Below are 27,328 nucleotides of genomic sequence, written 5' to 3' on the forward strand. Positions count from 1 at the left end.
AGGTGAGCTCAGCAAGCCCAGCGATCTTCCAGCAGGGCTGAACTGACTTGTGCCACCTCTGCCTGGGAGCTCAGGTGCGACTTCAGAGATCCCCCAGCAGAGAGGTAACTAAAATAAAACTTGCTCTTTGCAATGCACTCGTGGCCTCTGGCTCTTCTTGTGGCGTGCCTGCGTATGTGTACACAGCCTTTCAGATCACCGAGCCGGCCGCTAGCCCAGCACCGGGGATCCTGCCTCCGGGTTCCCGCTGCCAGCTGAGTGATCCCGGCGGCGGGGCGGCAGGACGGCCCCTTGGCGCTGCAGCCTCCTCCGTTCCCGAACGAGCGGGACCGCCTGTGCCATCCAAAGCTTTACACGCAAGCGATGGCACATCCACAGGGGCACCGTTACAGCGGGGGGTGGGTGGGAATAAGCCGGCCCCGCCGCCCACCAGGGGCAGCAGCGGGCGGCGGCGGAAGCTGCTGCGTCCCGCGGTGCCGCCTCCTCTGCCGCGCGTCACGGCGCACGCCCGTCCGCCCCCGCTCCCCGGTCCCTCCCGCCGGCCGCGGCTTCTCCCTGCGCCACCTTTGGCCACGCCGCGGGCGGGGACGCGCACAGGGCGCAGCTCTCTGGCGGCAGCGGCTTCATCCGCGTCGAGCATCAGTGAGGAAGGCGCGTTCTTCTTCTCGTCCTCTTCTTCCTCCTCCTCTCGCTGCCCCCGCGGCCATGGAGCTGCCCGAGAGCCAGTGCAAGAAAGTCAAGCTGAGCAACAGGGTGCCGAGCTGGGTGAGCGGCGAGCGCTGCGCCTGTGGGCAGATGGGCGTGTGGAGCGGGCGGGGGGAGCAGAGAGGGGAGGAAGCAGCGGCCGAGCTCGGTGGTGATGTGGCGGTGGGCGGGGGCCGGGCTGGGGGGGTCCCTGCACCGGGTGGCGGTTGCAGCGCGCGGGGCGCCGCGAGCCGAGACCGTTAACGGCCCGGGCGCGCGGGCTCCCTGAGGGGAGCGCCGCTATGGAGCCCGGCCAGGGCGGCTCTGCAGGGGCGGCTGCGCCACGGACCGCCCTGCTGGCTCCAGTCGCTGCCCTCGGCAAGGCGGGGGCTGCCGGTGGGGAAGGGCGGGGAGCCCCTCCGGAGGGGACCGGGAGTCGGGGGGTTTCATCCCTGCCTCGTCCGTCGTGAGCCCGCAGCTTGCAGCGGTTTGGAGGAAGGAAGAACGCGATGTACAATGTGGTCATTCATAAGCCTGAGCTGGCCGCAGACTGAGGTTCTTTGTATGGTGGGTGTTACGTGGAAAACTGTCGAGACAGGGCTTAAAAAAATCTAACCAAAGCCTTCATTCTTGTTCGTAAAGGCGGGGGAAGATCGGTTTACAGCAAAGACCAAAATGCAGCCATTTAGAAGATACATTACAGGCCTTTGAGAGCATTTGATACTTTTGATGATGCAAGACAAGTAAAAAATAAAAGTATTATTTCTTTCAAAGAATGCTGAACTGAAGCAGATGAGAGATAAGATCCAGAATACATTTGATGTGAAAATAATAGTGTAAGGCAGTCTTTGAAGTCTTGCTTTCTTATAAATGACAAATCTATTGAAGCAGGAGAAAAGAGTTTCACAGTTGCCTGAAAAACAGGGAAAATGGTATTGTACTAAAAAGCATTCAGTAGATGTTGTTCCTGTCCAAGCCTCTTCCATTATGTACAAGTTCAAGCTTGTTTATGTAACACAGTAATTGGTAAGTTACATTCTGTCAATTTCTATGAGGAAAAGGCAAAATCTGACATTACTCAGACAATGAAATAGATCATGTGCAGCTGGGGGTAACAAAGGGTATTCAAAAGTTACTCTGTATCATTTAATTTGTAAAAAGCAAAGCCAAGATGGATTTGTCCAAACTGGGGAAATGGCATGTTTAAAAAAAAGTTAACTGACATTAAGTGTTTGCTAAAGTTCGGTTGAGGTTAGCGGCTCCCTCTGTGTTACGTGGCAAGCAGAGGAAGTCTTCTGCTTCTCCTTTTTTTTCTTCGCAAGACCTCAACTGAAATGCTCTTTATAACCCAGTAAGCTTCACTAAGGGAAAAAAAATGCTGCTGGTTCACAGGCTTCACAGACACATATTCTGGCTCTTCTGACTGCATCTGTTCAGCTGAGAGCAAAGTCAAAGTGACCTATTATATCCCGATGGAATTGGCAGCCCTTAGGAAAGCAGGCAGAGCCTCATCTTCCAGCCTTTCTCTGGGCATCCAGCACTATTCAAAAGACGCCTCTGTCTGTGGAAATGCACTTGCCAAGCCCACCTCTGAGCACAGCAACTCCAAGTTACAGAGCAGCACACAACATAGCCACCGATACTGCCATTATAGTAGCCTGATAGGAAAGCTTGTGGAACACTTTATTTAGCGTAGCTCAAATTCCTAACGTGACTGAGGTGTTGCGTCATTTTGCAGGTAACTCACAGTGAGAACTTGCTCCAGTTCTTGGATTTGAGAACATATTCCGCAGAGGCACTTCTGGCTTCGTTTTTGTCCATTTCCTCTGATGCTAGCCAGTGACTCCACTCCAGCACTGGTGAATAAGCTGACTGCTTTTGGTCATGCTGTTACTCCAGGAGGTGGCAAGTGAAGATGTACTCCTTATAGTATGGTTATCACTGAGTTGCTTTTATCCAGAGTACTGCAGAAGATTCTGGCTGCTTTCTGCTGCTGTGATTTTTGGAAGTGTGCCAGTGTCAGAACATCTGGCAAAGAGGAGCTACTCTGTGTAGGTGGCAAGAGAGCATGCATTTGGCAGATTGCGTGGCGCTACTTGCAGAGGTGTTTCGATGCCTTGTGGTATCAGTATCACTGTGGCAAACGATGTTCTGGAAGGCAGTTGTGAGGATAAAAGTAAGATTTTTTTGTTGTAAGTGGGAGAAAATGTAACGCTGTAGGCTATGGCAGAGTATGAATTGTTTAATTGTTATTTTTTTTTTTTTTTTAATAACTGTAAAACATCTTATTGTTCAGATATAATTTCTGGGCTTGCCTTTCTTTCCCAAGCACAGTTGTCTAAATCAAAGCACGAATTTTTAAACCAGAATTTGAGAAAGTAGCAATTGGAAGGCATTCCTGGCAGATCTTTTGGTGAACATGTCCTGAAACCTCATCTAAATGTATGAATAAACAGACTCTCAGGTGACGTACTGTTGTTTTAGCATCCGTGGTAGTAGAATTTTTATGTTGTAACTATGTCTGTTCTCCTTGCTTTTGTTTGTATGTAGACAAAGAAAATGGGCGATGTTCGGTTTTCTAGAGTTGCTGTTTGACTATTGAGGAGAGCAGTTCAGAAGGAAAAAGAAACCTATCGTTTGGCTATCAGTGCTGAAAAATAAATGTCATAAAAATATATTGTTATCAGGGTAACCCTGGCTTATAAGAGGCACATAGTGAGCAAGTTAGCAAATGGCCTAGGAAATATCTAAGATGATTGGGAAATGGGAAAAGCATTAAAGATAAGACTAATTTCAGAGGTGATGCTGAATGAGTTGCTGTTGTTAGCTTACTGGGAGTTGTTTGCTTAGGGAATCAACACTGTCATCTTAGAGCAGAAGAATATGGAATTAGTCACAGCTTCTTGAGTATATATGGTTTATACAGAAACCATGCCTGTTCTTTACACAGTTATTTCCTGATGCTTCCAGCCTCAAAGCTGTCTTAAGTTGGTGCTATAGCTTGGGGAGTCTCTGCTTGCTATTGGAAGCTCTGCTTCCTACCCGAGAGGTCTTGCTTTGTGAAAAGTTAAACTTTGATGTAAGTTGGCTGTAGAAGCAAATGTTTCATTGTTGCTCTGAAGTAATGAAGAATAAATGCAATTTATGCCAGTATAGTGGTCTGTCCATTAGCTATGAAACAATTAAGCAATAGTATTTTCTTTCTTCTGACTTTTGATCTTTGTGTTACAACTTGGGTTTGTTCTTCATCTAGATGTTTGATCTGAGTTCTTATGTCAAAAGTGTGTGGCACTGATAGTCAGATTTGGCTTTGGCAAAAACAATACAGTTGCAACTGGGAAAACCATCAAGAATAAGATAAGAAAGAATATGGGTCAGGTCTATCTCAGCAAGTCTTTACACAGAGAAACTGACAGGGTTAGTATGTTGTTTTGGTCCCGAATTTCTTTATTCTGTTCCCTTGATTCTTAGATATCTATATTCATTTCCCTGGTCAACTACCTGCAAATATATAAGGTTACCTTTATGCCAAAAAAAAGTAAGCCGTGGAGTCACCCTTGCTCTCTTACCATTACAGCTCTTCAGTTCATGTCTGGAAAAGGCTTGTTGCTTTAATACTCCCTTTTTTTTTATCTTCAGTACAAAGATATTAGCCTATTACAGCATTGCAGATTTCACGTGAGAAACAAACTAGCATAGTGGGGGAGAAAAAAGGAAGGATATGTCAGCCTTCCCAGCTGACATTACTGCTGTAATGAAACACAGTGGACCGAACCATTGTTTCTATTTAACAAGATGAGTACGACAGAAAATATTAAAATGCAGTGTTTGTATAAATAGTGCAGAAGCACTTAATGTTTAAAATGGAGTGGAAGAAATACTTTTGTGGGCAAGTCAGAGAGGGAATTTCTGATGCTTGTAAAAAAAAGCAGATAAATATACTTTTGATATTAATGCCCTTTTTTCATTAGCTCCTTTGGAAAAATCTAGTATGTCCTTTCAGTAGTGACTATTATAGTGGATGTAATTAGGCTAAGATGTTTAAAATAGCTTTTTTTAAAGAGTACTTGCTCATCACATTGAGGTTTTCTGTTGTTCATTTTCTTATGTTTCATTTATTTTAACACTGGTAATATGGATCTCCAAGGTGAGCAATGCTTTGATATATTGTAAAAGGAAATGGCTGTTCTTTATGTCTGCTATCATTTTGAATGGCCATTTAATTTCATCAGTTGATACTCAACAAATTTTATGTACAGGAATTTGAAGGCTAGCCAAGTAATTTAAGAGCACAACCAATGTCAGCCCTGATTTCTGCTCCTGAGTATGTTCTGTAACACACCCATGTTTATAGTAAGTGTATGTATCAGGGATAGTAATTTAAAACTTCCATTGTTAAATGATTTAATGTTCAGCTTTTGTTGCTCAGTGGTGGTAGTGAATCATCTAGTAGCAAAGTGAACATGATTAGCAAATATTACTTTTTGTAGCAAGAGAGAATGACTTGCTAAATTATTAACTCTCTAGAGTACCTCTATAAAAAGCTGTTTTCTATTGGAAGATAAGGAGGATTTTGCTACTGCTTTTCCCAGGAGTACTATACTGAGCTGTCTTGTTTGTGTGCATGCACACATAGCCAAAAGGTGTGGCTGCTGGGGATGGGTGTGTTTTTGAATGTGTCCAGACTGGGCACTTCAACCTGTAGTCTTTGGTGCCTGCTTCTGAAGTACAGATGGGTTGCTGTCCCACCGCTGAGCTTCCTGGCTGCTCAGTTGCACTTGTGTGCCTTGTACACCAGCAATCTGTTGGCCTTCTCATTGCTGTGATTTGGCATCTCTGCTAATTCATTACTTGACGCCTTTTTTTTAAAGTTGTGTGTTTTTAATAATTTTAAGAATCCCTCTTCTCTGCGTCTTCAGGGTTTCATGTGTTTTGTGAGCCTAGTGCAACACTCTGAGTTTCATTTCTGCTTTGCTAGTTCTGGAAAACAAAGAAAACTGATGTAACTTACTGAATACGCACTGAAAGAAGTCTCCTTGCATGAGACATTTGACCTCCAAAGTATTTGAGTCTGATAACAGACTCATTGCCAGGAGTCAAAAGCAAAGCATGTGTGTTTTTATGTTTTCATGTAAAAGAGCTTACTGAGACAGTGGCAAGGGAGCTGTGCTTTGAGACTCTCTTCTGTTTATTCAGTGCCTGGTACAATACAGTACAACTGGATTTAATGAGAAAGAATGTTGCTATTAATATATTCATTTGAATTGCTGTGTATGTTCATTATGCACAGTATATCTTTCTTTTAATTGAAGGCTAAGCACTTAAATTCTTTTTGTTGTTTTTAATTCCACAATTTATGCTTTTGCTTGCTGAGATCTCCAGTTGTTTGTAGCATGTGAAATTGTCTCTACTATAAGAAAGGCTCCTTGACTTTTTTGACTCTTGGACTTCTGGTTTTAGTTAGCTGTATTACACTGACTTTATGTGTAAACTATAGGAGATGAATTATTTGAACGTAATATGAACAGCAAGTATAACTTCCTTTTATGTGGCTATAACCTTTTTGCAGGTAGTTTCTTATGGGTTTGTATTCAGTCTTCATCAAATTTTAGATGGGCTATCACCACTGAATTATGGAGTTGCATTTAAAAACCTGAAGACTTGTTCCTACGTTGAGTTTCTGTTTGTATTAACCATGAGCCCAGCTGTGTATAGAAGTGGGGACATAAAATCACACAAATTTATACCTTCCAACTAAGTCGTAGATAAACTTTTGATGTGTTTTTCTACAGAAGAACAATGTAGTGGCAGTTTTTGAAGCAATAAGGAGTTACCATTTTTCTCTTAACCCTACATTGTGCTGTCTCTATCTAAAACTATGAACAGCTTTCTGCTAGTACACCATAGATGAATATCCTCCCTTCTTTCTTTTTTATTAGATGTCATAAGTGCATTACTTTCCAGGTAGCCTTCATACAATGATGAAAGAGAAGGTACTGCAAATATCTTGCAATATGTTTGTAAGCAAGAGAAGTCAAAGCAGCATTATGTATACCAATAATCCCTCCCACCTCCCCTTTTTTTTGTTTTTAGGCCTTCTCTTCTGATTGTTAGTGCTCTGTCTGGTTATTTAAGGTGTTGATCTTTTGTGAACAAAGTTGGTATAACTAGATACCGTTAAAGCTTAAGGGAGTGCTAAGACTGATCTTCCTGTAGGTTCCCTTGCCTTATATTATGAAAGGTGTTTGACAGCAGTGTCATCTTAATTAAGGTATTTGTACAGCAGCTTGTTATGATGAATAAATAGTTTTAAGAAATTCTGTAACTGGCTTTGTTTTAATTAAAATTACATTACAAAAATACCATCTTTTACATAAATTCTTTAGTAAGTTGCTTAGAGATAGTGTTTTCTTTAAACACTCAGAATATATGATAACTGTCTCAATTCTGGAGACTGAAGATGCCATAGGTAAAGGCAGAGATGTTTGGAGGTGTGTCTGCTGAACCGAAAGTTGGACAAGATGTGCATGGTTTGCAATGAAAAGACCTCTTAAGAGTTAAAAATGAGCCAATGTTTGGCTGCTTTATGACAGAAACCTTTATCTCAGGAACAGAGAATCTTAGGTTTAAATGACTTGAAGTCAAGTCTATCAGCTCTAGCAGTTCATCTCTATTTTTTCTAGTTGATTTTTCTTAAATAAGTTGTGTTTGAAAGTAGTAGTTGGCTAACCTGGCAATCCCAAGTTTCACAGAAGGAGCACAAGGGATGTGATTTGCTATGGGTGGCTTTTCTAATTCCTTTGTGTCCTTTGATCTATGCTGCAGCTGATGGATTGAGTATTATTTTTACTTCCATTGTTCTGTCTTAGTGCTTGTGAATAAGTTGTAGTACGCTTTCTCAGCTCACTCTTTCAGAAGTTGAAGACCTAATCAGCTTCTTCTTTTACAGGGAATGCAGAGGGCAACCAATGTTACCTATCAAGCTCATCATGTCAGTAGGAATAAGAGAGGCCAAGTGGTAGGAACAAGAAGTGGTTTTCGTGGATGTACAGTCTGGTTAACAGGTAAAGTCACTGAGTTACTCTTCTGAAAAGCTACTTAGCTGTAGCTCCTTTTTTCATGCAAAGTTGAATCCCTGTGGAATCTAAGAACTTCATGCAATTTTCTTACTATGTTTAGGTAGACTAGCAAGAAATTGCTCTAGGACAGGTAATAACTTGAGAATGTGTTTTGTTCAGTCCTTTAGGACCATTGTGTATTTGTCCACTGCTGAATTCCAGGTGAGTTTTGGAGTGTATGGGGTTTTTTTTGTGTGTTTTAACCTATTCTGGCTCTTTCTACTGTTCTTTTTACCTTTTAACAGATGAAACCTAATTAAGAGGGGGTAATTAAATTCTGGAGCACAGCTTCATTTCATAACTATGAGAGGATTTGTTTGGTCTGTCTTACAAGGTTCCTGGAAGCTTTAACGTATTTCCTTTGGAGTTTTGTCTAGTTAAAACTGAAAGTAAAAAATATAACAATGTGTTATTTAGTTAGTTTGTAAACTATTAGATTATTTTGTATTGCAATACAAAAGATCTTCACAGAGCATTAGAGAAACCTATTACATGAAGTAAAATTTGTTTCCACTAGTGTTCAGGTGTGTGAAAGGTAAAGCGGTAGTTGATAACAATTTGCTGAGAGCCATTCCAAACACATTTGATACGATAGCTTGCTGTCGTGTTATTTTGTAAAGAATGGAGCCCTTTATCTCCGTGTTTCTGTTATGTAGTTCCAGCCTTTGTCTCAATGCTTGAATGATCTGGTAGGTTGCCTTTCTGTTTCTCCTGGTAATTCATTAATATCCTTTTGAAAAAGGTCATGATAAAAATGTTTTCTCAGTTATCTGCACTGCAACATTTTCCAGTCATCATTCTTATTAAACAAATTTAATCTTAATTTCCAATTTCTTTTTTTTTTTCTTTTTGTGATGAAGAAGGGTGGTGCTAGAATACAGAAAAGAAAGAAGGCTGTGAGGTATTAAGAAGAGCATGTCAGGGAGGCTAGGTTTTTGAAGATTTTTGAGCCCTAATTTTAGGGAGTGAAATGGACTGCACATACTGAAGTAAGCAATACTACCCATTCTAGAACCATGCAAACATGAGTCTTCAAAACTCTGCTAGGTTTTAGAATAAAAGCTGAAACAGTAGTATACTCCTTTCAGGATTCTTTCACCTCATCAGCAGTTGTGGGGTGGGAGTGTATAGAAAGTTATTTCAGGGATCACTTTTCATTTTTAAGATAATATTTTTTTGAGAGCTACATTCTAACAAATGTCTTGTGCTGTTGAGTCAGAGGGTCCTAGTGAAAAAAAAAAACCCTGAGGAGTGTATAAAAAGTATGGAAAAGCATTACTTTCACGTGTAAAATAATATGTAGCTTTAAAGTGTAAGTTATTTTAAAGGCTTGTCAGCTCAAAAGCTGTTTTTAAAATTCGTTGTGTAACCTTAACTTTTGCATTTCATTACATGTCAGAGATTAAGTGATCTGTGAAGAGCTAGAGCATTTGAGTGAATAGCAAGCTAGATGTAGGGACGAAAATGACAAGTCAGAGACTGCATCAAGGTAAATTATGAAGTTGTTGAAATCTTAATTTGCACTGCCCTGCCTATTTTCTAGGATGGGAGTGTGCTTAAGTGCTACCAAAAGAAGGCTGTTCTGTTTCCAACCTTGCTTTCCTTCTTTTGCCTCACAAAAGCTGTAGTTCTTGCCCAGCCCAACCTTGAGACGATTCCATCAATGAACTTAACACAACCTTCCCCCAACACACAAAAAGGGAAGAAAAGAAAAAGAAAAAAAGGAGGGGGGAGGGGAAAGATTAGCAGACTAAGTTGGCTAACAGGAACCAGAGGTGGTGGAATAATACAGGTGAGATGGAGAGAAGAGAGGGCAAGAGAGCAGGACATCAGCTTTTGGAAGCTGGTTCTGGCCTAAGTCATAACATTCAGCTGCATAATGTATAGCTGTTGCTCTTGTCAAAGTAGACATGTAAGCATTGACTTGAGAAACTGGAGTTGTCTGAGAAACTGTAGGTAATTTTCATAGATGTTGATAGGTCATTATTCACTAGTCAGAAATCTTTTGAGATTCTGGAGTATGAGCCAAACAATACTGAACTCTGTGAGACGGATGGACAGAGAGGTATTGGCTTAATTTCCTAAGTAGGACTTGTCCTGGGTTACACATATTCTCATGTTTTCAGTAAACTGGTCTTCATCTTCTGGACATTAAACTGAGTGAAGGAGAAACCAGTCAAAGCTCTCAAGGCCAAAATCTTTTATCTGCTTTTAATTGCACACTTAACTTGGTGCCTTACTCTCTCTATACCTGTTGTTTATGTAAAAAGCACTTGGCTTAGATTGCAGGTAAGTGTCACCAAAAGGCATTGCTGCTGATGCCTGTCACTTTGGGTTTTTCATAGCAGCAGAGGTACCTGTATGATGATTTGCACTAGCTTGTTTCTAAGCTTATAATATGTATTTATATTATTGAATATTCTAGGTCTGTCTGGTGCTGGGAAGACTACAGTGAGCATGGCACTGGAGGAGTATTTAGTATGCCATGGCATTCCATGCTACACACTGGATGGTGACAATATTCGCCAAGGCCTTAATAAGAATCTGGGTTTCACACCCGAAGATAGAGAAGAAAATGTTCGTCGTATTGCTGAGGTTGCTAAACTGTTTGCAGATGCTGGTTTGGTGTGCATTACTAGTTTCATCTCTCCTTATACTCAGGTAAATGTGAAAACCCTCTAGATAAAGTGTAGTGAAAATACAAACTGTCACTCAGAATTTTAGTTATAGGTACCCCTAGCTGAACTGAGCCAGAATCAAATGCGTTCTTGTTAATTTTAATGGCATTTGTGCATTTGTACTTTCTAGAGATCATTACTCAAATTTCAGAAACATTCATCTTAAATATTAAAAAAGTTTACATTAGTCCTGTAACCGGAGCTGTCGTTCAGTCTATTAGGCAAAATTATTAATTTAATGTTAGGAACAAACCCAAACGATCTTCCAAGAAAGACTCTTAAAATTACAGTGTCTTCTTTGATCTATGTGGATTCCAGTACTTTATAAATATGAAGATTAGGTATACACTTAACCTGAAGACTCAGTTAAATTGTTTTTAAAAGCAACTTTTCCTTCAGTGAATGAGTGGTGTGAGCTGTTATTTTACCAATTGGATTAAGGAAAAGATGTTTTATTGCCTGTAGTTCTTTTAAAATTTATTTCATGCTGTGTATACAACATGACATTAGATAATATAGAAAATTAACCTAAATCCATGTTGACATTGTTTTGTGAATACATCTTTCATCTACATATGAGAACATCGATGGGAGACAAGGAAGGATATGGGAACACCATGTATCTTGAAGAATGACCCACGGTCTGTAGCTCAGATGTTTCACAGCATAGGAATGTGTTACTTTGTCAGTTGTAGTGGTACAAACAGTTCTTCTGATAATGATTTGGGGCATTCAAGATCCTGCAGTAAAACAGAAGTCTTTAGATATGAGGAAAAATGACCATATTTAGTAAGAGATGGTTGTAGTGGAATTTTTGAAAGTTTTTTGTTCTTTAAATGCAATTCACCGCTTGTTTCAGTGTTTGGCAAGCTATCCAAATAAAAGAATATTTGGAGTATACAAGTTTTGTCAGATTAACAAATTTAGAGAAATCTGGTGCACTGGAGAGCAGGGTAATCATATCAGGAGCAGCAGGTAGCGCCTCCTCTGACTTTAGTGAGCGAGGCAGATGTAGCTGCTGGGGATGTGACTCCCAAGATAGAGGCAGGTATAGAAAATTCTGTACTCTGTGCCTGGGTTTGTTTGGGTATTTTTAGAATGTAAAATATCTCAGATATTGATGTCAGCTTTTACCATGTCATGAACTGTAGCTAAACTGATGTAGCTTGCAGGGCATCAGTTGATTCAATCATGTTGATATTTTCAAATTTTGAAAACTTGTTTACATTTTACTGTCAGCTTCTTTAAAATGAACTTTGAAAGCAGAAAGACAAAAACAATATGTGGGGTGCAATCTTATAGTGTTTTCCTTTGTTTCCTTTCAGGATCGCAATAATGCCAGACGAATTCATGAAGGGGCAAGTTTGCCTTTTTTTGAAGTGTTTGTGGATGCTCCATTGCATGTCTGTGAGCAGAGAGATGTTAAAGGACTCTATAAGAAAGCCAGGGCTGGAGAAATTAAAGGTGAACCTAGATGTAGTCACATCTTTTCTACATAAGTGAAACATTTGTGTAATTTGACTCCACCTGAGTGGTTGCGGTCAGGTCTGTCACTGTACCACCCTTAAAGACAGCATAGAGTGCAGACAGGAACAAGCAGAAAATTGCCATCCTCTTCTAGCTTGTGCAACTGACTAGTTAAATGCGTAGCGCAGTAAAAGGGCAAAACTGACTATCCTTACATCAAAAGGTCTATAAAGAATTGCATTAATAAGAGTTACTAACTTCTTCCAAGAAATAAAGCATGATCTTTCTGTAAAGACCATCTTTCTGTAAAAAAACATTAAGAATACTTCAAGAGACTAACTTTTGTTTTGAAATTAGTGTTCTATGCTAGTGCCCATGAAAATGACTTCCTATCACCAGCCTCAGATCGAGATTTAAGTACAGCCTGCAATAAAAAATGTTTAAATAGATGACAACTCATTGTAGGTATTGTTTCAAGTGCTTCTTTGTGTTATCTTGTAGTTTGCAGAGGTTGACAATAGCAGTTTTTACCTGTATTAAGCAAAGCAGTTTTTACAGTAATAAGTTTCAGGGGCTGAGTTTGCGGATACTGTAATGAAGAACTTGCCATTAATCAGAAGTCATATAAAATTCAAGAAATCTAAGATATTCCACGTGACTGGTTGCTTGATAGTTCTAGTACTACCAAACAGATCATGTAGCGACCAGGAATAAATAAGGCTGAACTGAGGTTTGCTCAGAATCGAAGCAGGAAAAGCGACTGTATCTTATGAGCTATCTGACATAGGAAAGATGAAAATGAAATGAACTTGCCTGTTCACAAGGAATGTCAGCAACTGTTATCTTTTTCTCTGGTGATGGTAATAGGACACTTTCTTTGCCCCCTACTCCCACTTCTCCAGTAATCAGATACTTACAAAATATATGGGTTTTGGAACAGATATCAGCCTTTCTTTATCACATGGGCCACTGCAGCAACTGATCTTTTCCTTAGATGGGGAATTAAGCTACTGATTTTGAGAGTACTGAAGTCTGAAGTGAAAAACTCGAGTTTCAATGATTGCATTTGCGATTGTAGAGGGTGCAGATGTTCAGTTCCTGTATCTCAGCTGAAATTTCTGCTGCAGATCTGACTTGTAGAGCTTAGATGCTTTGCCTTTGGGCTCGCGTTTTTTCTTCTTGTTTATGCATGGTTAGTCCGAATCTTCTCTAGAGATTTCAAAGCAGATTGCTAGCTAAGTAGGCCAGAACAAGTGTTACTGGTAGCTTGTACAGTCTGTAACAATAGCTATAACATATATAACTATATAAACGCACACATCTACTGTACATTTACAGCTATCTTAAGGGGGGGTATATTATTTAAGCTAATGTAATAGCTGTTGTAATTCCTTACTCTTCAGAGTACTGCATGGTGGCATGAGTGTAAATTTACATATAGGCTGTTCAGTCCACATCAGGCTTTGTGTTAAAAAAACAAAACCGAAACAACAATCACAGCTAATAATGGACAGCTGATGGATGGCTAATTTTGGGTTGATGTGCACAGTTCTGCCAGTGCTCCTTTTTAATATTATAAGTCAAATCACTTAATCAACAAAAATAAGGTAGGTATGAAGTTTGATGTAGTCACGTAGTAGGATTAGCAGATGGTCTGATAAAGAACTGTTGATTTCCCTAAGAAATCCTGTATCAAGGAAGTGAAAACTGTGCTCTTGCCTGTTGTGTTGGTTTATATCTAGAAAAATGTCTGTGAACAATGCTAAAATGGAGCGATCTTTTGGAAAAGTCACTTAAGATTTGTCTCATGCTCTGTAGGTTTTACTGGGATTGACTCTGAGTATGAAAAACCGGAATCCCCAGAGCTTGTGCTGAAAACTGATTCCTGTGATGTGAATGATTGTATACAACAAGTTGTGGAACTTCTTCAAGAGAGGGTGAGCAGAAATGCACATATGTTGTAATAACTTTTTTTTTTGTGCCTACAATCCGAATGTATTAGCTGGGAAAAGCGGAGACAATTTTTAAGAGTTTAAACACTTGCACATCTTTAAATTCTAGGTTTTAAATTTGTTCTGTTATATGTTGCCTTTTTAAACCTGAACATTGATTTCTAAGTGAAAGAAGATTTGGACAGGTGGAAAAATAATTTATATTATCGTAACTGGAAGGGAGAGAACACTGTCTCAGTTATTACAGAACCAGTGATGAATGTGGACTTACAAATTGTTTGCTAGTGTTTGTAAGTCTGAAACTTTGTACTTTGTCTCTAAAGCATACAAATATATGCTGCACATGTGAGGAGACTGGCAAGCAGTTACACAGTAATTAGACCTGACTTAGGTAGGAGCTGCCATGGTTGAGTCTGGTTTCGATTGTTACCACTGTTTTTCTTGTGGTAGTAAAAGTAATCTTGCAATTGTGTAATAACGAGTTCAGGAAGCTGATCTTGATATGGCTGAGTTGAGTTAATGGTCTGACAAGGTAGGTTTCTTTCTACACCATCCCTTTTGAAGCCTCCAGGCCTTGTCCTGTTGGCTGATAAGGGGATTCAGCTCATTACCCAACCTAAAAAACTGGAACAAAGAAACAAAAACAAAACAAAAGAAATCCCCAAACAAAAAAACTTGGAAAGAAACAAACAAAAAAACCCTTAAAAAGCCACCCACAGTAAACAGAATGACAGAGAACCCGAAACTTACTAGAAGTGAAGGCAGCAATGAGATGGCTTTATCCTCTTGAAACAGTACCCCCAGAATTTGCTAATCTTTGTGTAGAAGAAACATGTCTCCTTACATCCTTATCTATAGTCAATAGGTGGAGGGATGACGTCTCAGACAATTGTTTTAATTTAGATACTCTTAGCAGACAATTATTAATGGTTTTTGTGAGATAGATGTTCTGTAAGTTTAGGGTGTAGGCAGTAGCTTGAGTAAAGGTCTACCAATTGTTAAAGTTGGTACAAGCAAAAGACATTCTCACGTAGCTAGCCAGCATGGAGTTGATTTTAATCCTCCATGCCAGTACAGCTCTGAAGAGATTCAGTCTCTTGTATCTAAATTTTCAAGAAAACTCTGTTAATAGATCACTGCTTGCTCAAGGTTGCTCAGGAGATAAGACAGGGCAGAAAGCCACAGCAGAATTTTAGGTTTTTACCCTAATACTCATCTGAATATTTTTTGGAAGAGAAAAGGAGAGAGCTGTGTAGGAGTCCTGCCAATGGGAGGTAGCGGTTTCTGACTGTGGGAGGCTCTGCACCTCCTGCTCAGAACAATTCAGTATGTTTCGTAGTTGTGGAAACCAATGTCACATGTGCCAAGATAGTGATTCCCAAAGTCTTGCATTAGTACACTTGGTACACAGTGCTGAATGCTGATTCCTGGCCAGTCAGCTTTGCTCTGTCCTTTGCTTAAGGCACATTTTAGCACTATTTTTTCTTTCTTTGTAGGCAACAGTATCATGACTGTCAAGATATCTTACTCAGAATATATTTTCTGTAGCTTTCCTTTAACTGGAATAAGCTCTGTCTATGTTCTTTAATAATCTATTGTGATTAGTAAAGAAAATGACTGTAAACCAGTAGCATTAAAAATAATTCAGAATGCTTATTTTGTTTCAAAGCTGTAAAAAACTTTGGAAGAAGTCTGCTTGAAGTATTGTTAATCCTTGAATTTCAAGACCTGGTTTTATACTAATTTAGACAATAATGGCAGTAAGGAGAAGACAGCTGGAACTGTATAAATGTGTTTTGAGATAGATAGGTATACCCACATATTTATTAAACAAGAATTTGAAATATTCTGTATAGGTGGTAGATTTCTTTGCTGCTTAGAATTTTTCATAATATTTGTAAAGAACTCTGGAACAAATTTATCCGTCATTTCCAAAAACATGTTCAATCCTTTATGGAAGAGAAAGGGAGGTAACCACACAGAAATATGACTAATAAGCAGCTATTGAATCTGAGAAGTTCTTGTGTGGTATAACTTTGTTTTGAGTGTCACCTGGTTTGGTTTCTTTGCATGTAAATACAATAGATACTTTGAAGTTCTGTTTAGGGACCTAGAATGCAAGATACTGGTATCTCCTAAAGCTACCTAGACTGAATTATATGAAGAGTTCCTCCCTGCCCTCCCACTCCGCGACTGCTTTCAGTACTGTACAAATCGGGGCTTGCACACTTTTTTTCAGTCAGAAGGCTTGTGTAGCTTTTGAGCGTGATAGATTTGGCTTTCAATCTGCTGAAATTTGCCAATGGAGTCAGACGAGACAACTCAGACAAGTGTTTGGCTGTAAATATTTCGTTGTTTTTGTTCTTGTTTTCCCTGCCAACAAATAAGAGCTGATCTAGCCCACTGCAAAATATTTAGACCAGACACTAATTTCTGAAGAAGTCATAGCTCAGGAATGCCACCTTTATTGTCAAGGAAGTGCAAAAGCGTACAAGGAAAGAGTTGCATTTCCAGTGGTAACTTTAAATTTTAACTACCTTTGTATAAAAGTCATATCAGCTTGTGACAGCTCTGTGAGTACCACACCCCGAACAGGAATTTGGTTATGCACTTACTTCCACTGCTGTTTAGATCAGTCCACTGTGAGTGTAGGTGTAAACTTCCTGTCCCTTCTTCTGCCTCGCACTCATCCCCCAACAGTTACAGCCAAATTATTATCTAAGCTTAGCACTATTCTTGTATTTGGGAAGGTGGTCCTCATGATATGTTACGGTACTGATTTCTTAGCTATATTCACACAATTCCCTGCAGTTGTATTAAAATTCTGTATTTTGGAGCAGTGAGAATTTTGAGCAGAGTAGAAATTAGGGGTTGCTCTTCATTGTTGTGGTTTAAAAGGTTGTTCTCTTTGAGGCTGGTGGTTCCTGGAAAACGTGTAGAAATGGATTCTACAGTTCTGCATATCTGTGGGGTTTTTTGTTTGTGTGTTTTACACCTCTAAGTATACTACAGTTATCATTGTAACAACACAGTTATTCTCTCTGGAGCAAAGTTCTCAATCTTGTCTAGTTCCTTATCACTTACCAACATTTCATGATAAGGAATACTCTGTGTGATCACCTTGTTCATCAACATGAATTATAGCAGGCTCTAAAACATCTTTCAGTATTTTTTTTTTTTACTGAGAAACTTGCAAACATGGGAGCTTAGTATTTTAATGTCTGGCATTCGTGTAGAGAAGGCATTACAGGTGTTCAGCCCACTTTTTTCATTATTTGACTGTAAATTAGGCACTCAGTAGAGTTTATTTGACATGATTATATCCAGCTAGTAGCTGGGTACTGAATCATTATTTCATGTGAAACTTTGTTTCCTGTCTCCTCCTGCTTTCAAAATATTTTGAGCAGAAAATTTATATGAATATAACTGTTACTTGTTTGGACACTCGAATACCTACAGCGAAAGGTAACTGGGTGGGACTAACTGGGATTCAAAAGACAAAGTGCAGACCATGGGGATTTTTAAAATGGTTTATGATGTTGGCACTAAGTGTTTGTATGAAATACAGTACAATGACATTAACTTGCAGCATACCTACCTTTTAACTTTGATATATGCTCACATATGGAATAACTAATCTTTTTGATAACTAAACAAAGTATCTCTCTTCCTAAGACACAAGGAAGATACAAGCATTATGAAACCATGTGCCTGTGCAGCAAAGAAGTCCAACTGCATACTGTACTGTAATAGCAAGAGCATAGCCAGCAGGTTGGAGAGAAGAAATCCTGCTGTTTTATGGGGCACTTGTGAGACTGTATGTGGATGCCACATCCAAGTTTGTGCCCTTCTCCCTCACCTGGTAGATGACAGACACTGATGTACTAGAGTGAGTTGAGCAGGATGGTCAGGGGCTGGAGCGTGTCACGGTACAGGGAGAGACTGGACTTGTTCAGCCTAAGAAAGAGATGACTAAAGGATGTCTTGTTGCTGTTTCTGGTACCCCAATTGGAAGGTACAGAGAGGACTAATGAAGACTTTTCTCAGAGGTGTACAGGGGTAGGATGAGGGCCAACAGACATGAAATAAAATATGGGAAATTCAAAGGAGACATAAGGGAATGAAACCTTTCACTCTTAAAGATGATCAGATATTAGGACAAGTTGCCCTGAGAGTTTGTGGGTGCTCCATCCTTGGAGATATTCAAAACTTGTTGGTCAAGTTTTTGAAAAACCTGCTGTACTCGGACTAGTTTTGAGCAGGCGGCTGGACTAGATGATCTCCAGAGGCCTCTCCATGATCCTGTGGTAAGGCTGATAGTTATTTTGTGTGAGAAGCTGGAGGAAAAAAATAGACATGCGCTGTGTAAAGGATGCACAAGGTTGTGCTACTAGTTTTATACGGTTATAGCGAAGATTTAAAGGTACAAGAATAAAGAGGTAAGCAAGAGTGAGCAGAAAGCAGTATAAGCATTTAAGCATAATTAAACAAACAAAAAAACAACAACAAAAACAATTCAAAACCAAACACCTCAGTATATTAAACTTCTGTAATTCCCACATCAGTAAAATGTTGATATTTTTTTTTTTCTCATGCTTAGGAAAGTAAGCAGAATTTCCCGTATTTTAAGTTATGGATTTTCTGGTTTTGAGGTATGTGTGCTTTGGTTGTGGTTGTTTTCTTCTGAAAATATACTAATGAACGTTATTGAAATAGATTTCGGTAGCACAAATTGTTAAAAAAGCATGTATAATTTTTGAGTTGTTATTAAAGAACAGATGTGCCATCTAAGCTAACATGACTTATTTAGATGCAAGCAAATGTATAAAGCGCATCTTTACACATTTGAGAGAAACAGCAGTGAATGGCTGGGCTCAGAAATTTGGCTTGTTGGCACAAGCGGAGGAGGGTTTCTATGGCTCAAGTGAATTTAAGATGTGATAGAGCACAACTGATGGGCAGAGAAAAAGCCCTCTGTCCAGAAAATTGTACCTCTGTTTAAATCATGGTTGTTGTACTTGTCAGTTTTCCCCATACTCAAAGTATTGACGAACTTCCCTGCAAGCTGTAGGTACTAATACTTCAGTGATTATAATAGTCAAGCAAATTTTTGTTTTTTTTACATATCTAAATAATTCAGTGGCCTCACACTTCAATTAATATGAACTTATGAGACTAGTCATTCAGTGATTGAAATTGGATGTCACTTCTGAATGCCCTTTTAGCAGAAACTTGCCTGATGGCCCTTTCTTAAGAGACTGTTGAGGACGTTGGCCTCAGCAAAAAACCTACCACCGCAGCCTGTGGAAGCACATTCCTGGAAAGCATCTAGTTTATTTTTTTAATTATTTTGTCATTATTTATATGAATGCATTTGAGAAATAATAAATGTTCAGGAATATTGTGTAATTACAATGAACCTTAGAGTAAAGTTACTACCGTAAAGTGGTCACTAGATGGCTTGCTAAGCTAGCATTTTCCTCAAATTCATACAGTTTAAAGACCTATGCATTCCTCTTGTTGCTGTGTTGTTGGTGGGGTTTTGTTGGTTGGTTGGTTTTGGTTTTGTGTGGATTTTTTGTTTGTTTAATATTAAATCTAAGATATTGCTTTAAATACCATTTTTATGTCTGCAAGGGGTTATAGATTTACTAATCCTACAAATTCTCCGGATGTATGACTCAGTGTTGCTAGAACTGTCTTTAAGCTTTTTACATCCTTATAGTGAAGTAAATCGTTAACAGAAAATGCATTATGAAACCTTTGTTTTCTCTATTGTTTTGCCAGTTAGTGGGACACTAAAACCAGGTTAATATGTGAAGAGACCTTCTTAATCGGTACATTTATTTTAAGCTTTTGATGGTTTGTAAAATTGGGACATTTTAGCATGGTAATGAACTAGTGTCCAGAGGGGAATATCTGTGAAGCAGTATAATGTCATTGCACTTTGCTTGTAAGGTCTGCTGTTCTTTACAGCAGGAATTACCTTTATTTGATTCTGGGCTTATTGCCGTGATAGGAGTGTGCCGCAGCTCAGGCAGAGAAAATAGAAGGCATATTTTGCCTAACTTACTGTCCAGTAAAATCAACTTCCCTAATGATGTCTGATATGTTATCAATTGAGCTTTTTCTGATAAAACAGAATTTCTAAGTGCTAGTTCAATTTGTTTTTCTCTTGTCTTTTGAGATACAAAATACGTAACAGCCGGTGAGACTCACTGTGCCTTTTTACTCCTGCCGTTATTTTATCTCCCTCTTGCTTTTATCCTCCCACTCCCTTTTTCTTACCTTCCGTGGAGGTAGTGCTTAATGTCTGATAAATGCTTGAATGCTTGGGCAAACTTTGTGTTGCCTACAGGCATATCTGTTTACTCTGGGCTGCATATGCTGGAAAAATAAAGATAATTTCTTTATTCTTGTTATGGGTCTGTATATACTTTGTTGTAAGGGCGAACTACTTTTTTGGGAAATAAAAAAAAAAAAGTAAAGCATTACTTTACAAAATTTTCCAAAATGTAGAAAAATCTGTTTTAAAAAGAGCTATCAACTGCTTTTCACTGTGGGTTTTTTTGTGCGTATGTGTATGGTTTTTTGGTGGTGGTGGTTTGTTGGTTGGTTTTTGGTGGTTGGTTGGTTTGTTTGAATATCAGTGGAACGTTTGACTGGAATTTGACATTTTACACCATCCTTTATCAGAGGAGACTCTTTAAAGAGATATTCTAAGGTATTCTGGTTATAAAACTGGGTTTTCTTTCATTGCATATGTGTGTATATATGAACATATGGACTCACATTTAAGTGTTCTAAGTGTTTGTATATATATTAGGGCACTGGTGTTATATCATTAACTGTAGGTAGTTCATTTAATTTGGACTTCAGTATTATCACTTTCAGTTGAAGGAAGACTTTTTTTAACCTCTGTGTTACCACTTCTAATGTGTGTTGTATAGTGAATGACTTAAAAATGCTCAGTCTGAATTTTTTTCCTTCTTTAGCTAGTATAAAAGCATAGAGCCTTCTATTCTGCTGTAGGTAATGTAGGCATTAATAAATTACGAAAACTGCACTTAATTTAATAGTTAAATATTTCCTAGGTAAATGTTATATAGGGTACTTAAGGTTTAGAAAAAAATGTCAAAATGTTTTGCTTTAGTTACGCAGCCAGCACCTTGGCTAGCAATGTATCATAACCTTGGAACAGTGCTGCCTTTTAAACGAGTAAAGATTACTAAATGAATGAACTCTTGCTACAGTGTAGTGCAACATCATAATTTTACTTCTTGGCCACATGTTCAGTGTCCAGGAAGCATTCTGACCAAACATTAAGTTCTGCTTCTGTTACACAGGACATTGTACCAGTGGATGCCTCTTATGAGGTGAAAGAGCTTTATGTGCCGGAAAACAAGCTACAGTTGGCTAAAACTGACGCTGAGTCTCTGCTAACCTTGGAAATAAATAAGGTATTTGTGTTCAGTTGTCTTATTCCTAAAGTTGAAAGACAGTTGCTCAGCAGAAGTAGATATAGTCAAAATACCTGTACTGTTACGGAATGTATCTTGATATACTTTTTCCATCTTTTCTTGAGAGAAATCACAGCATCTGTGTTTTTTTGATCACTTACTAGAGATAAAAGTTGAATCTTGGTAATTTCACAAAAAATGTCTGGTATAATGTTACTTAGTTTATCCCAAGAGATTAAATTTACAGCGACTTCCTCCCATGGCTCCCTCCCACCCCATCCATGGACTAAACCATGCCTGACATGTCTTGTATGAGCAGTTGCTTCTAGAAGAATTACTTATTTACTTTTTTACTTGACTTACACAAACCATTTCATTTTGAAATGTAATGACTTAGAAATATGAAGGAAATAAGTTACTGCTTCTTGATTCTCCTTGTTGGTAACCTTCAGCTGAACTATAGTAAACTTAGATACTAGGCTCAAACAGATACAAACTTAAGTCTACTTTGGTAGATTTTTGGTTTTGTGTTTGGTTCGGTTTTCTTCTGTTTAGAACATCTTCGTGCTACTTCTCTATCTTCCAGCAGAGAAGAAGTGGAAAAGGATGGATGAACTTGATCAACTCTTCTTATTTTGGTTAAAGGCACTATTTTCCAACTCAGATAAATTAGACAAAGCTACTTCTGGCTGTGTTTCTGTTCTACCTCATCATCTTTTTCTGAAGAACTAGGCCTAAACACAGATGCAATGTATGAGGTCTTTCACTAGCTTTTTGATAGTATTACTAGACCTTTAAGCTAAACGTTTGATTTAGGAGCTGACTAAGCTCAGAGTTGAGCATTTGCAGTGTGTAATTTGACTTTGAAAGATTGAGATTACATACTAAGCACTGAAGTAAATAGTTTTAAAATTTGCATAGCCCTCTGCTACTACCAAATGTTAATACTTCCTTCCACTGCATCTTGCTAGATTCCTTTCACATATGTGTCTGTAAAACTAGTTATTGCTTTGATAAGAAATAAATATTTAAGGTCAACATTATTAAATTCATGTAATATCCTGTTCTAAATTGCTCTCTATTTAGAAGAACAAATCCCTTCCCCCTCCATCCCCAGCCAATGGTTTGTTAAATATCAAGCAAGTATATAACGTAAGCTTGGGAAGAAAATGTGTGTCATACTTGCCTCAGCATAAATTAAACAGTGTAATAAAATTAGTCATGCTCTTTGCAAAAGAACCTTGCACAAGCGGTCTGTCCTTGTCAAGGACTTGACCAAGTCTTAGTAATACACATGCAGAAATAATAGAGGCCACACACTAAGTGGTAATGTGACTGTTTAAATGCTAAGGAAGGAAATTCCCTGTAGGCTGATACCTATTAAACTAAAATAAGTACTAGTCCCGAGAAAATGTTACTTCTGGATTGTCTCACTAGTTTCTGCAATAAAACCTTTCTATCTAATCTGTTTTAAGATTAGACCTCTTAGTATTCATCCCCATAATTCTGATAATTTTTGTGATAATGGTATGTGTTGTTTTTATGTTTTGTTTTGGTTTTTTTACTTCTTGGCTATCTTACTTTGTTAAAAAATAAATGCAAGTGGGACTCTAATCCTGTTAAGATGAACTTTATCAAACATTTAGGAATAAAGTTTGTTGTGTGTTATTTTGTTTATTTGTTGCTTGGGTTTTTAACACATGGGAATTTGATCTAGTGTAGGGATTGGAAAATAGCCAAAAATATGAACAGTGAGGCACCAGTTGTTTGTTTGTTTCTTTTTTTCTTACTTGTAGAATCATTGAATTGGTTGTGATTAAAAACTGTAGTACTGAGAAATTTTCTGTTTATACTGTCCTGCATTTTATGGGTAGATCATGATCTATTATGATTCATATCTGATGTCAATCATTAAGCAGCAACTTTCATCTGCTCTATTTCTCCATTTCTTTACAAGGTGGATATGCAGTGGGTGCAAGTGCTAGCAGAAGGTTGGGCAACACCCCTGAACGGTTTTATGAGAGAGAGAGAATACCTGCAGTGCCTCCACTTTGACTGTCTCCTTGATGGTAGGCTAAAACTTAGGATTAATTTGCTCAGTTTTACAAATGCTACTTCTAAAATATTGTTGATGCTTAGCTTCTTAGTGGTGATGTGATAACATGTTATCAGGCTCACGCACAACCTGAGGGAAGAGAATAGGATATTACAATAATCAGTTTTAAACTTGATGGTTTTATTCTTTTTACACCTACCATCATGTCGGAGTTTGAATGTTCTGTCTTTTTACCTTTGCAAATTTTATTTTTCAAATGCTTTCATTTTTGAAGAACATTTAAACCTGAAATGCACATTTCTAATTTGTTTTGAAGAAACTGATTTTAGAATTCAGAATTGCAATTTAATTGCTGTTTAGCTTGGTGTGCTGAAAGATTTGGTCCATAATAGCATTCCGTAATAGTAATGAAGGAAAGAACAACCCTTGTTAAAATAATTCTTGAACTACGTGCTGTGTGATACACTTACAGCCTGCACTGTAACTTGTTAGGAGGGTAGATTTTCATAATATCATTGATGACCATTACTGAGGATAAGGGTGTGCTTTTTTTTTTGTCTTCACTCTGCAGGGGGAGTTATTAATCTGTCAGTGCCTATAGTGCTAACAGCTACTCAAGAAGACAAAGAAAGACTGGACGGGTGTACAGCAATTGCACTGGTGTATGAAGGTCGCCGTGTGGCCATTCTCCGTAATCCTGAATTCTACGAGCACAGGAAAGAGGAACGCTGTGCTAGGCAATGGGGAACAACATGCAAGGAACATCCTTATATCAAGGTATGTGTTTAAAAGTCGAAAATCCAGTCCTTTTAGCTGTACTGTTTATGGAGCTGCAAATTAAGTGAAGTTGATTTATGTGACTGGTGTATTTCGATAGCAAAACAACTTTGAGAACTAATTAAAACATTTGAGCAGAAACAAACGTGAGAGGTTTTTTGTTCTATGCGGCTGTTGAATAGTCTGTACTTAGTGTGAAAATCTAATGTCAATATGTACACATGAAATGAATTTAGAGTTTACTGTAGAATCTGTGCTACAGAAGAGGGAACTTTGCCCTCTAGTGTGCCTAGGAAACACATCCATCTGTGTAGCCAGATGGATCATCAAAGCTCCTTAATCAGCGGATGTATGCATTGTAAAGGCAAGAAAACTTCTATTCTGCCTGCATGTGGAGCATGTGAGAACTGCCTGATTTGGATGCTTTTGAAATAGGCCCTGTTTCTGGAGAGTTCATTGTTTAACTCTCTGGGGAGTTGTTTCCAATCCATTGTGTTCAGTATGTTTTATTATCTTGACCTTACGTGTATGTCAGACTGAAATATTCTAGTTGTAACATGGTCATTTCATTGCTGTGTCATTTTGCAAGTTGACGTAAGTGTTGCATTGGAGCTCTGCAGAGCCCAAATATGGTTCCTTTGACGTTTGTCTTTACAGTATCTTTTTGTTTACACCTGTGACAAAATCAGATAAAAAGAAATCAAACAAACTTCAAATTGCGAGCTTTCTCTTAAAAAGGGAAAGCCTTTGTATTCTAAAAGTATCTGTGTGGCTAGTAGTTATATATATGTGAAAACTATGGGTTTTTTACTTCTTTGTTAATGTGTAATCAATTTTTCTTTTTCTTTTCTCTTTTTTTTTTTTTTTAATTGATGTTTCACTTGAGACTCAAAGTTAACCTGTATCTCTTCCTTTGGTAAAGATGTGCTCCCATAGCAATGCTCTAGATACTCAGGAGAAGCTGACAACCAATCCTAACAAGGATTTTCGTTTCATTTGTTAGATGGTTATGGAGCAAGGGAACTGGCTTGTTGGTGGAGATCTGCAGGTCCTTGATCGTATTTATTGGAATGATGGACTTGATCAGTACCGTCTCACACCAGCTGAACTAAGGCAGAAATTCAAGGAAATGAATGCTGGTGAGTAATTTCTTCTTCTTCTGTTTTTTCCTGCAAAGTGCCTGCTGCCTCCATACCACAGGGGCTAGCATTGTTTCAAGGATGAAGATTCTGAATGTTCTCTTAGGTGGCATTTTTTGCCTTTTACTGGTATTAATTTTTATCATCTCAGGCATTGCATTGCCTAAATACACAAGAGAAGCTGATAATGCCTGAAGTTCTGAATTTTATCTTTCCATGCACACTAGACGTTTTCCTAATGCAAGAAAAGATAATGTTAAAATGTGGTAGAATGTGACTTAAAAATTGTCAGGTTTGGCCAAAATCAGAGAGGTATGGTTGCGTGCTGAGCTTTGATGCTCTTCTATTTTTAATTCTGTTTCATGCTACTTCTGGGGATCAAAGCTTATGACAGTAATGCAAGCAGACTGGTGCAAAGTTGAATTCATCACAGTTAAAAATTGTGAGCCAACTGCTAGCTTTATATTGCAGAAGAAACAAAACAGTTTTTCTCACTAAAGCAGTTATGTCAGGCAGATAAATAAGAGGCTGAGTAATGTCATAAAGCAGAGAACATACTGCCTTCGTTGTAGCAGCGAATGGCAGGCAGCTCCTAAGCACTTCTAAGTGTGAGGGAAGAGATTAATATCAAGAATGCGAACTGAGATTGGTCCCGAGCTCCTGTCTTTTTTCAGCGTGGTCAGTACTTCCAGGATCTGCAGGTTTCAGATACCATTCTTGGTTTATGTAGCCCTTAAATGGATATATTTGATACCTGAAAGAAACCTGTTCCCTAGATTTTATTGGTTCCTTACTTGGAAACCTTGAAGTTAGTGATTTTTGCTGTCTTGCAGGGTACCTTGGTTCATCATAATTTGCAGAAGGGAGAAATTCTGGTTGTGTAAGGGATTTTTGTCAAAGGGTTTGTAATAAGTTGGGATAGCAATTAGCCTTGATTTATTCTCACTGTACATAAACTCTACTGAGCTGTTTTGGTGAAGGAAACTTATTACGGCACATTAAATCCCCTTTTATTTGTTTTGTTGCAAACATGTCCATTTATTCTCCTGGTTATACACTGAGCCTTTAAGACAGGTGGCATAGTGTGATTTCCTCTTAGAATTTAATTTTATATTATATGCTCATGCAAGTGAAAAATCCAAAGATAAAATTATAGCTATTGGAGAAGCTGGAATAATTCTGTGGAAAAATCAAAAATGAAGGAAGCTGTTTTATGTTTTTTTATAGTATGGTTGTGTTTGATTAGTTTTGCTTATTGATTATAATGATTTTATAAGAATTCATAATCTTTTAATGACCTCTTACTAATACTTTTATACTTATTCAATAGAGTTCAACAGGAAGATTGTACTGTTTGAAGATTTTTATATGGTTGTACAACTCCTGATAAAATAACTTGCTTTCCTTATATTTTTCGTCTCTTTTTTTTCTCTGTAGATGCTGTCTTTGCATTCCAGTTACGCAACCCGGTGCACAATGGACATGCTCTTTTGATGCAGGATACTCATAAGCAGCTTTTGGAACGTGGTTACCGGCGCCCAGTTTTACTCTTGCACCCACTTGGAGGCTGGACAAAAGAGGATGATGTTCCTCTCATGTGGCGCATGAAGCAACATGCTGCAGTACTGGAGGAGGGAATCTTGAATCCAGAAACAACAGTGGTGGCTATATTCCCTTCCCCCATGATGTATGCTGGACCAACTGAGGTAAATGCATCAAGAGTTTAAAAGAAAACAAAAGCCCTTTGATGGTGCACTGAAGTATTTTGTGCTATGCCTGATGTTTTGCATTGTGCTTTCATAAATGGAGAGAGGAGACTAACTGTCCTTGGGAAACCAGACTGTAAAGGCTCCCTCTGTCAGCAACCAAAACATTCTTCTATGAAGAAACTTCTGTATTGAAGGATTTTGCTGGAAATGGTGGGAGACAACATTGGGCTTATGTGTTCCTTTCTTTACACTGAAAAGGATATGATAATGAATTAATCCTTCTGCCTT

At 38.6% G+C, this 27,328-nt stretch overlaps 1 protein-coding gene across 2 annotated transcripts in view; it reads left to right on the plus strand.

The window, feature by feature from the left end:
* Window positions 1-492: 492 nt before the first annotated feature.
* Window positions 493-27,328, plus strand: part of PAPSS1 (3'-phosphoadenosine 5'-phosphosulfate synthase 1) — a 38,840-nt gene continuing 12,004 nt past the window's right edge. Inside the window, exons 1-10 of one of the 2 annotated variants that reach the window (XM_005515224.4) lie at window positions 493-765; window positions 7,634-7,748; window positions 10,228-10,463; window positions 11,806-11,944; window positions 13,766-13,884; window positions 21,246-21,359; window positions 23,317-23,428; window positions 23,987-24,192; window positions 25,196-25,331; window positions 26,769-27,037. In XM_005515224.4, the coding sequence (XP_005515281.1) occupies window positions 706-765; window positions 7,634-7,748; window positions 10,228-10,463; window positions 11,806-11,944; window positions 13,766-13,884; window positions 21,246-21,359; window positions 23,317-23,428; window positions 23,987-24,192; window positions 25,196-25,331; window positions 26,769-27,037 (1,506 nt within the window). In that variant the 5' untranslated portion in view covers window positions 493-705. Of the gene's footprint in view, window positions 766-937; window positions 1,252-7,633; window positions 7,749-10,227; window positions 10,464-11,805; window positions 11,945-13,765; window positions 13,885-21,245; window positions 21,360-23,316; window positions 23,429-23,986; window positions 24,193-25,195; window positions 25,332-26,768; window positions 27,038-27,328 lie in introns of those variants that run through there. The other variant, XM_021282966.2, reaches the window with a different exon arrangement.

This window comes from Columba livia, chromosome 4, assembly GCF_036013475.1.
Source record: "Columba livia isolate bColLiv1 breed racing homer chromosome 4, bColLiv1.pat.W.v2, whole genome shotgun sequence".
Taxonomy (NCBI): domain Eukaryota; kingdom Metazoa; phylum Chordata; class Aves; order Columbiformes; family Columbidae; genus Columba; species Columba livia.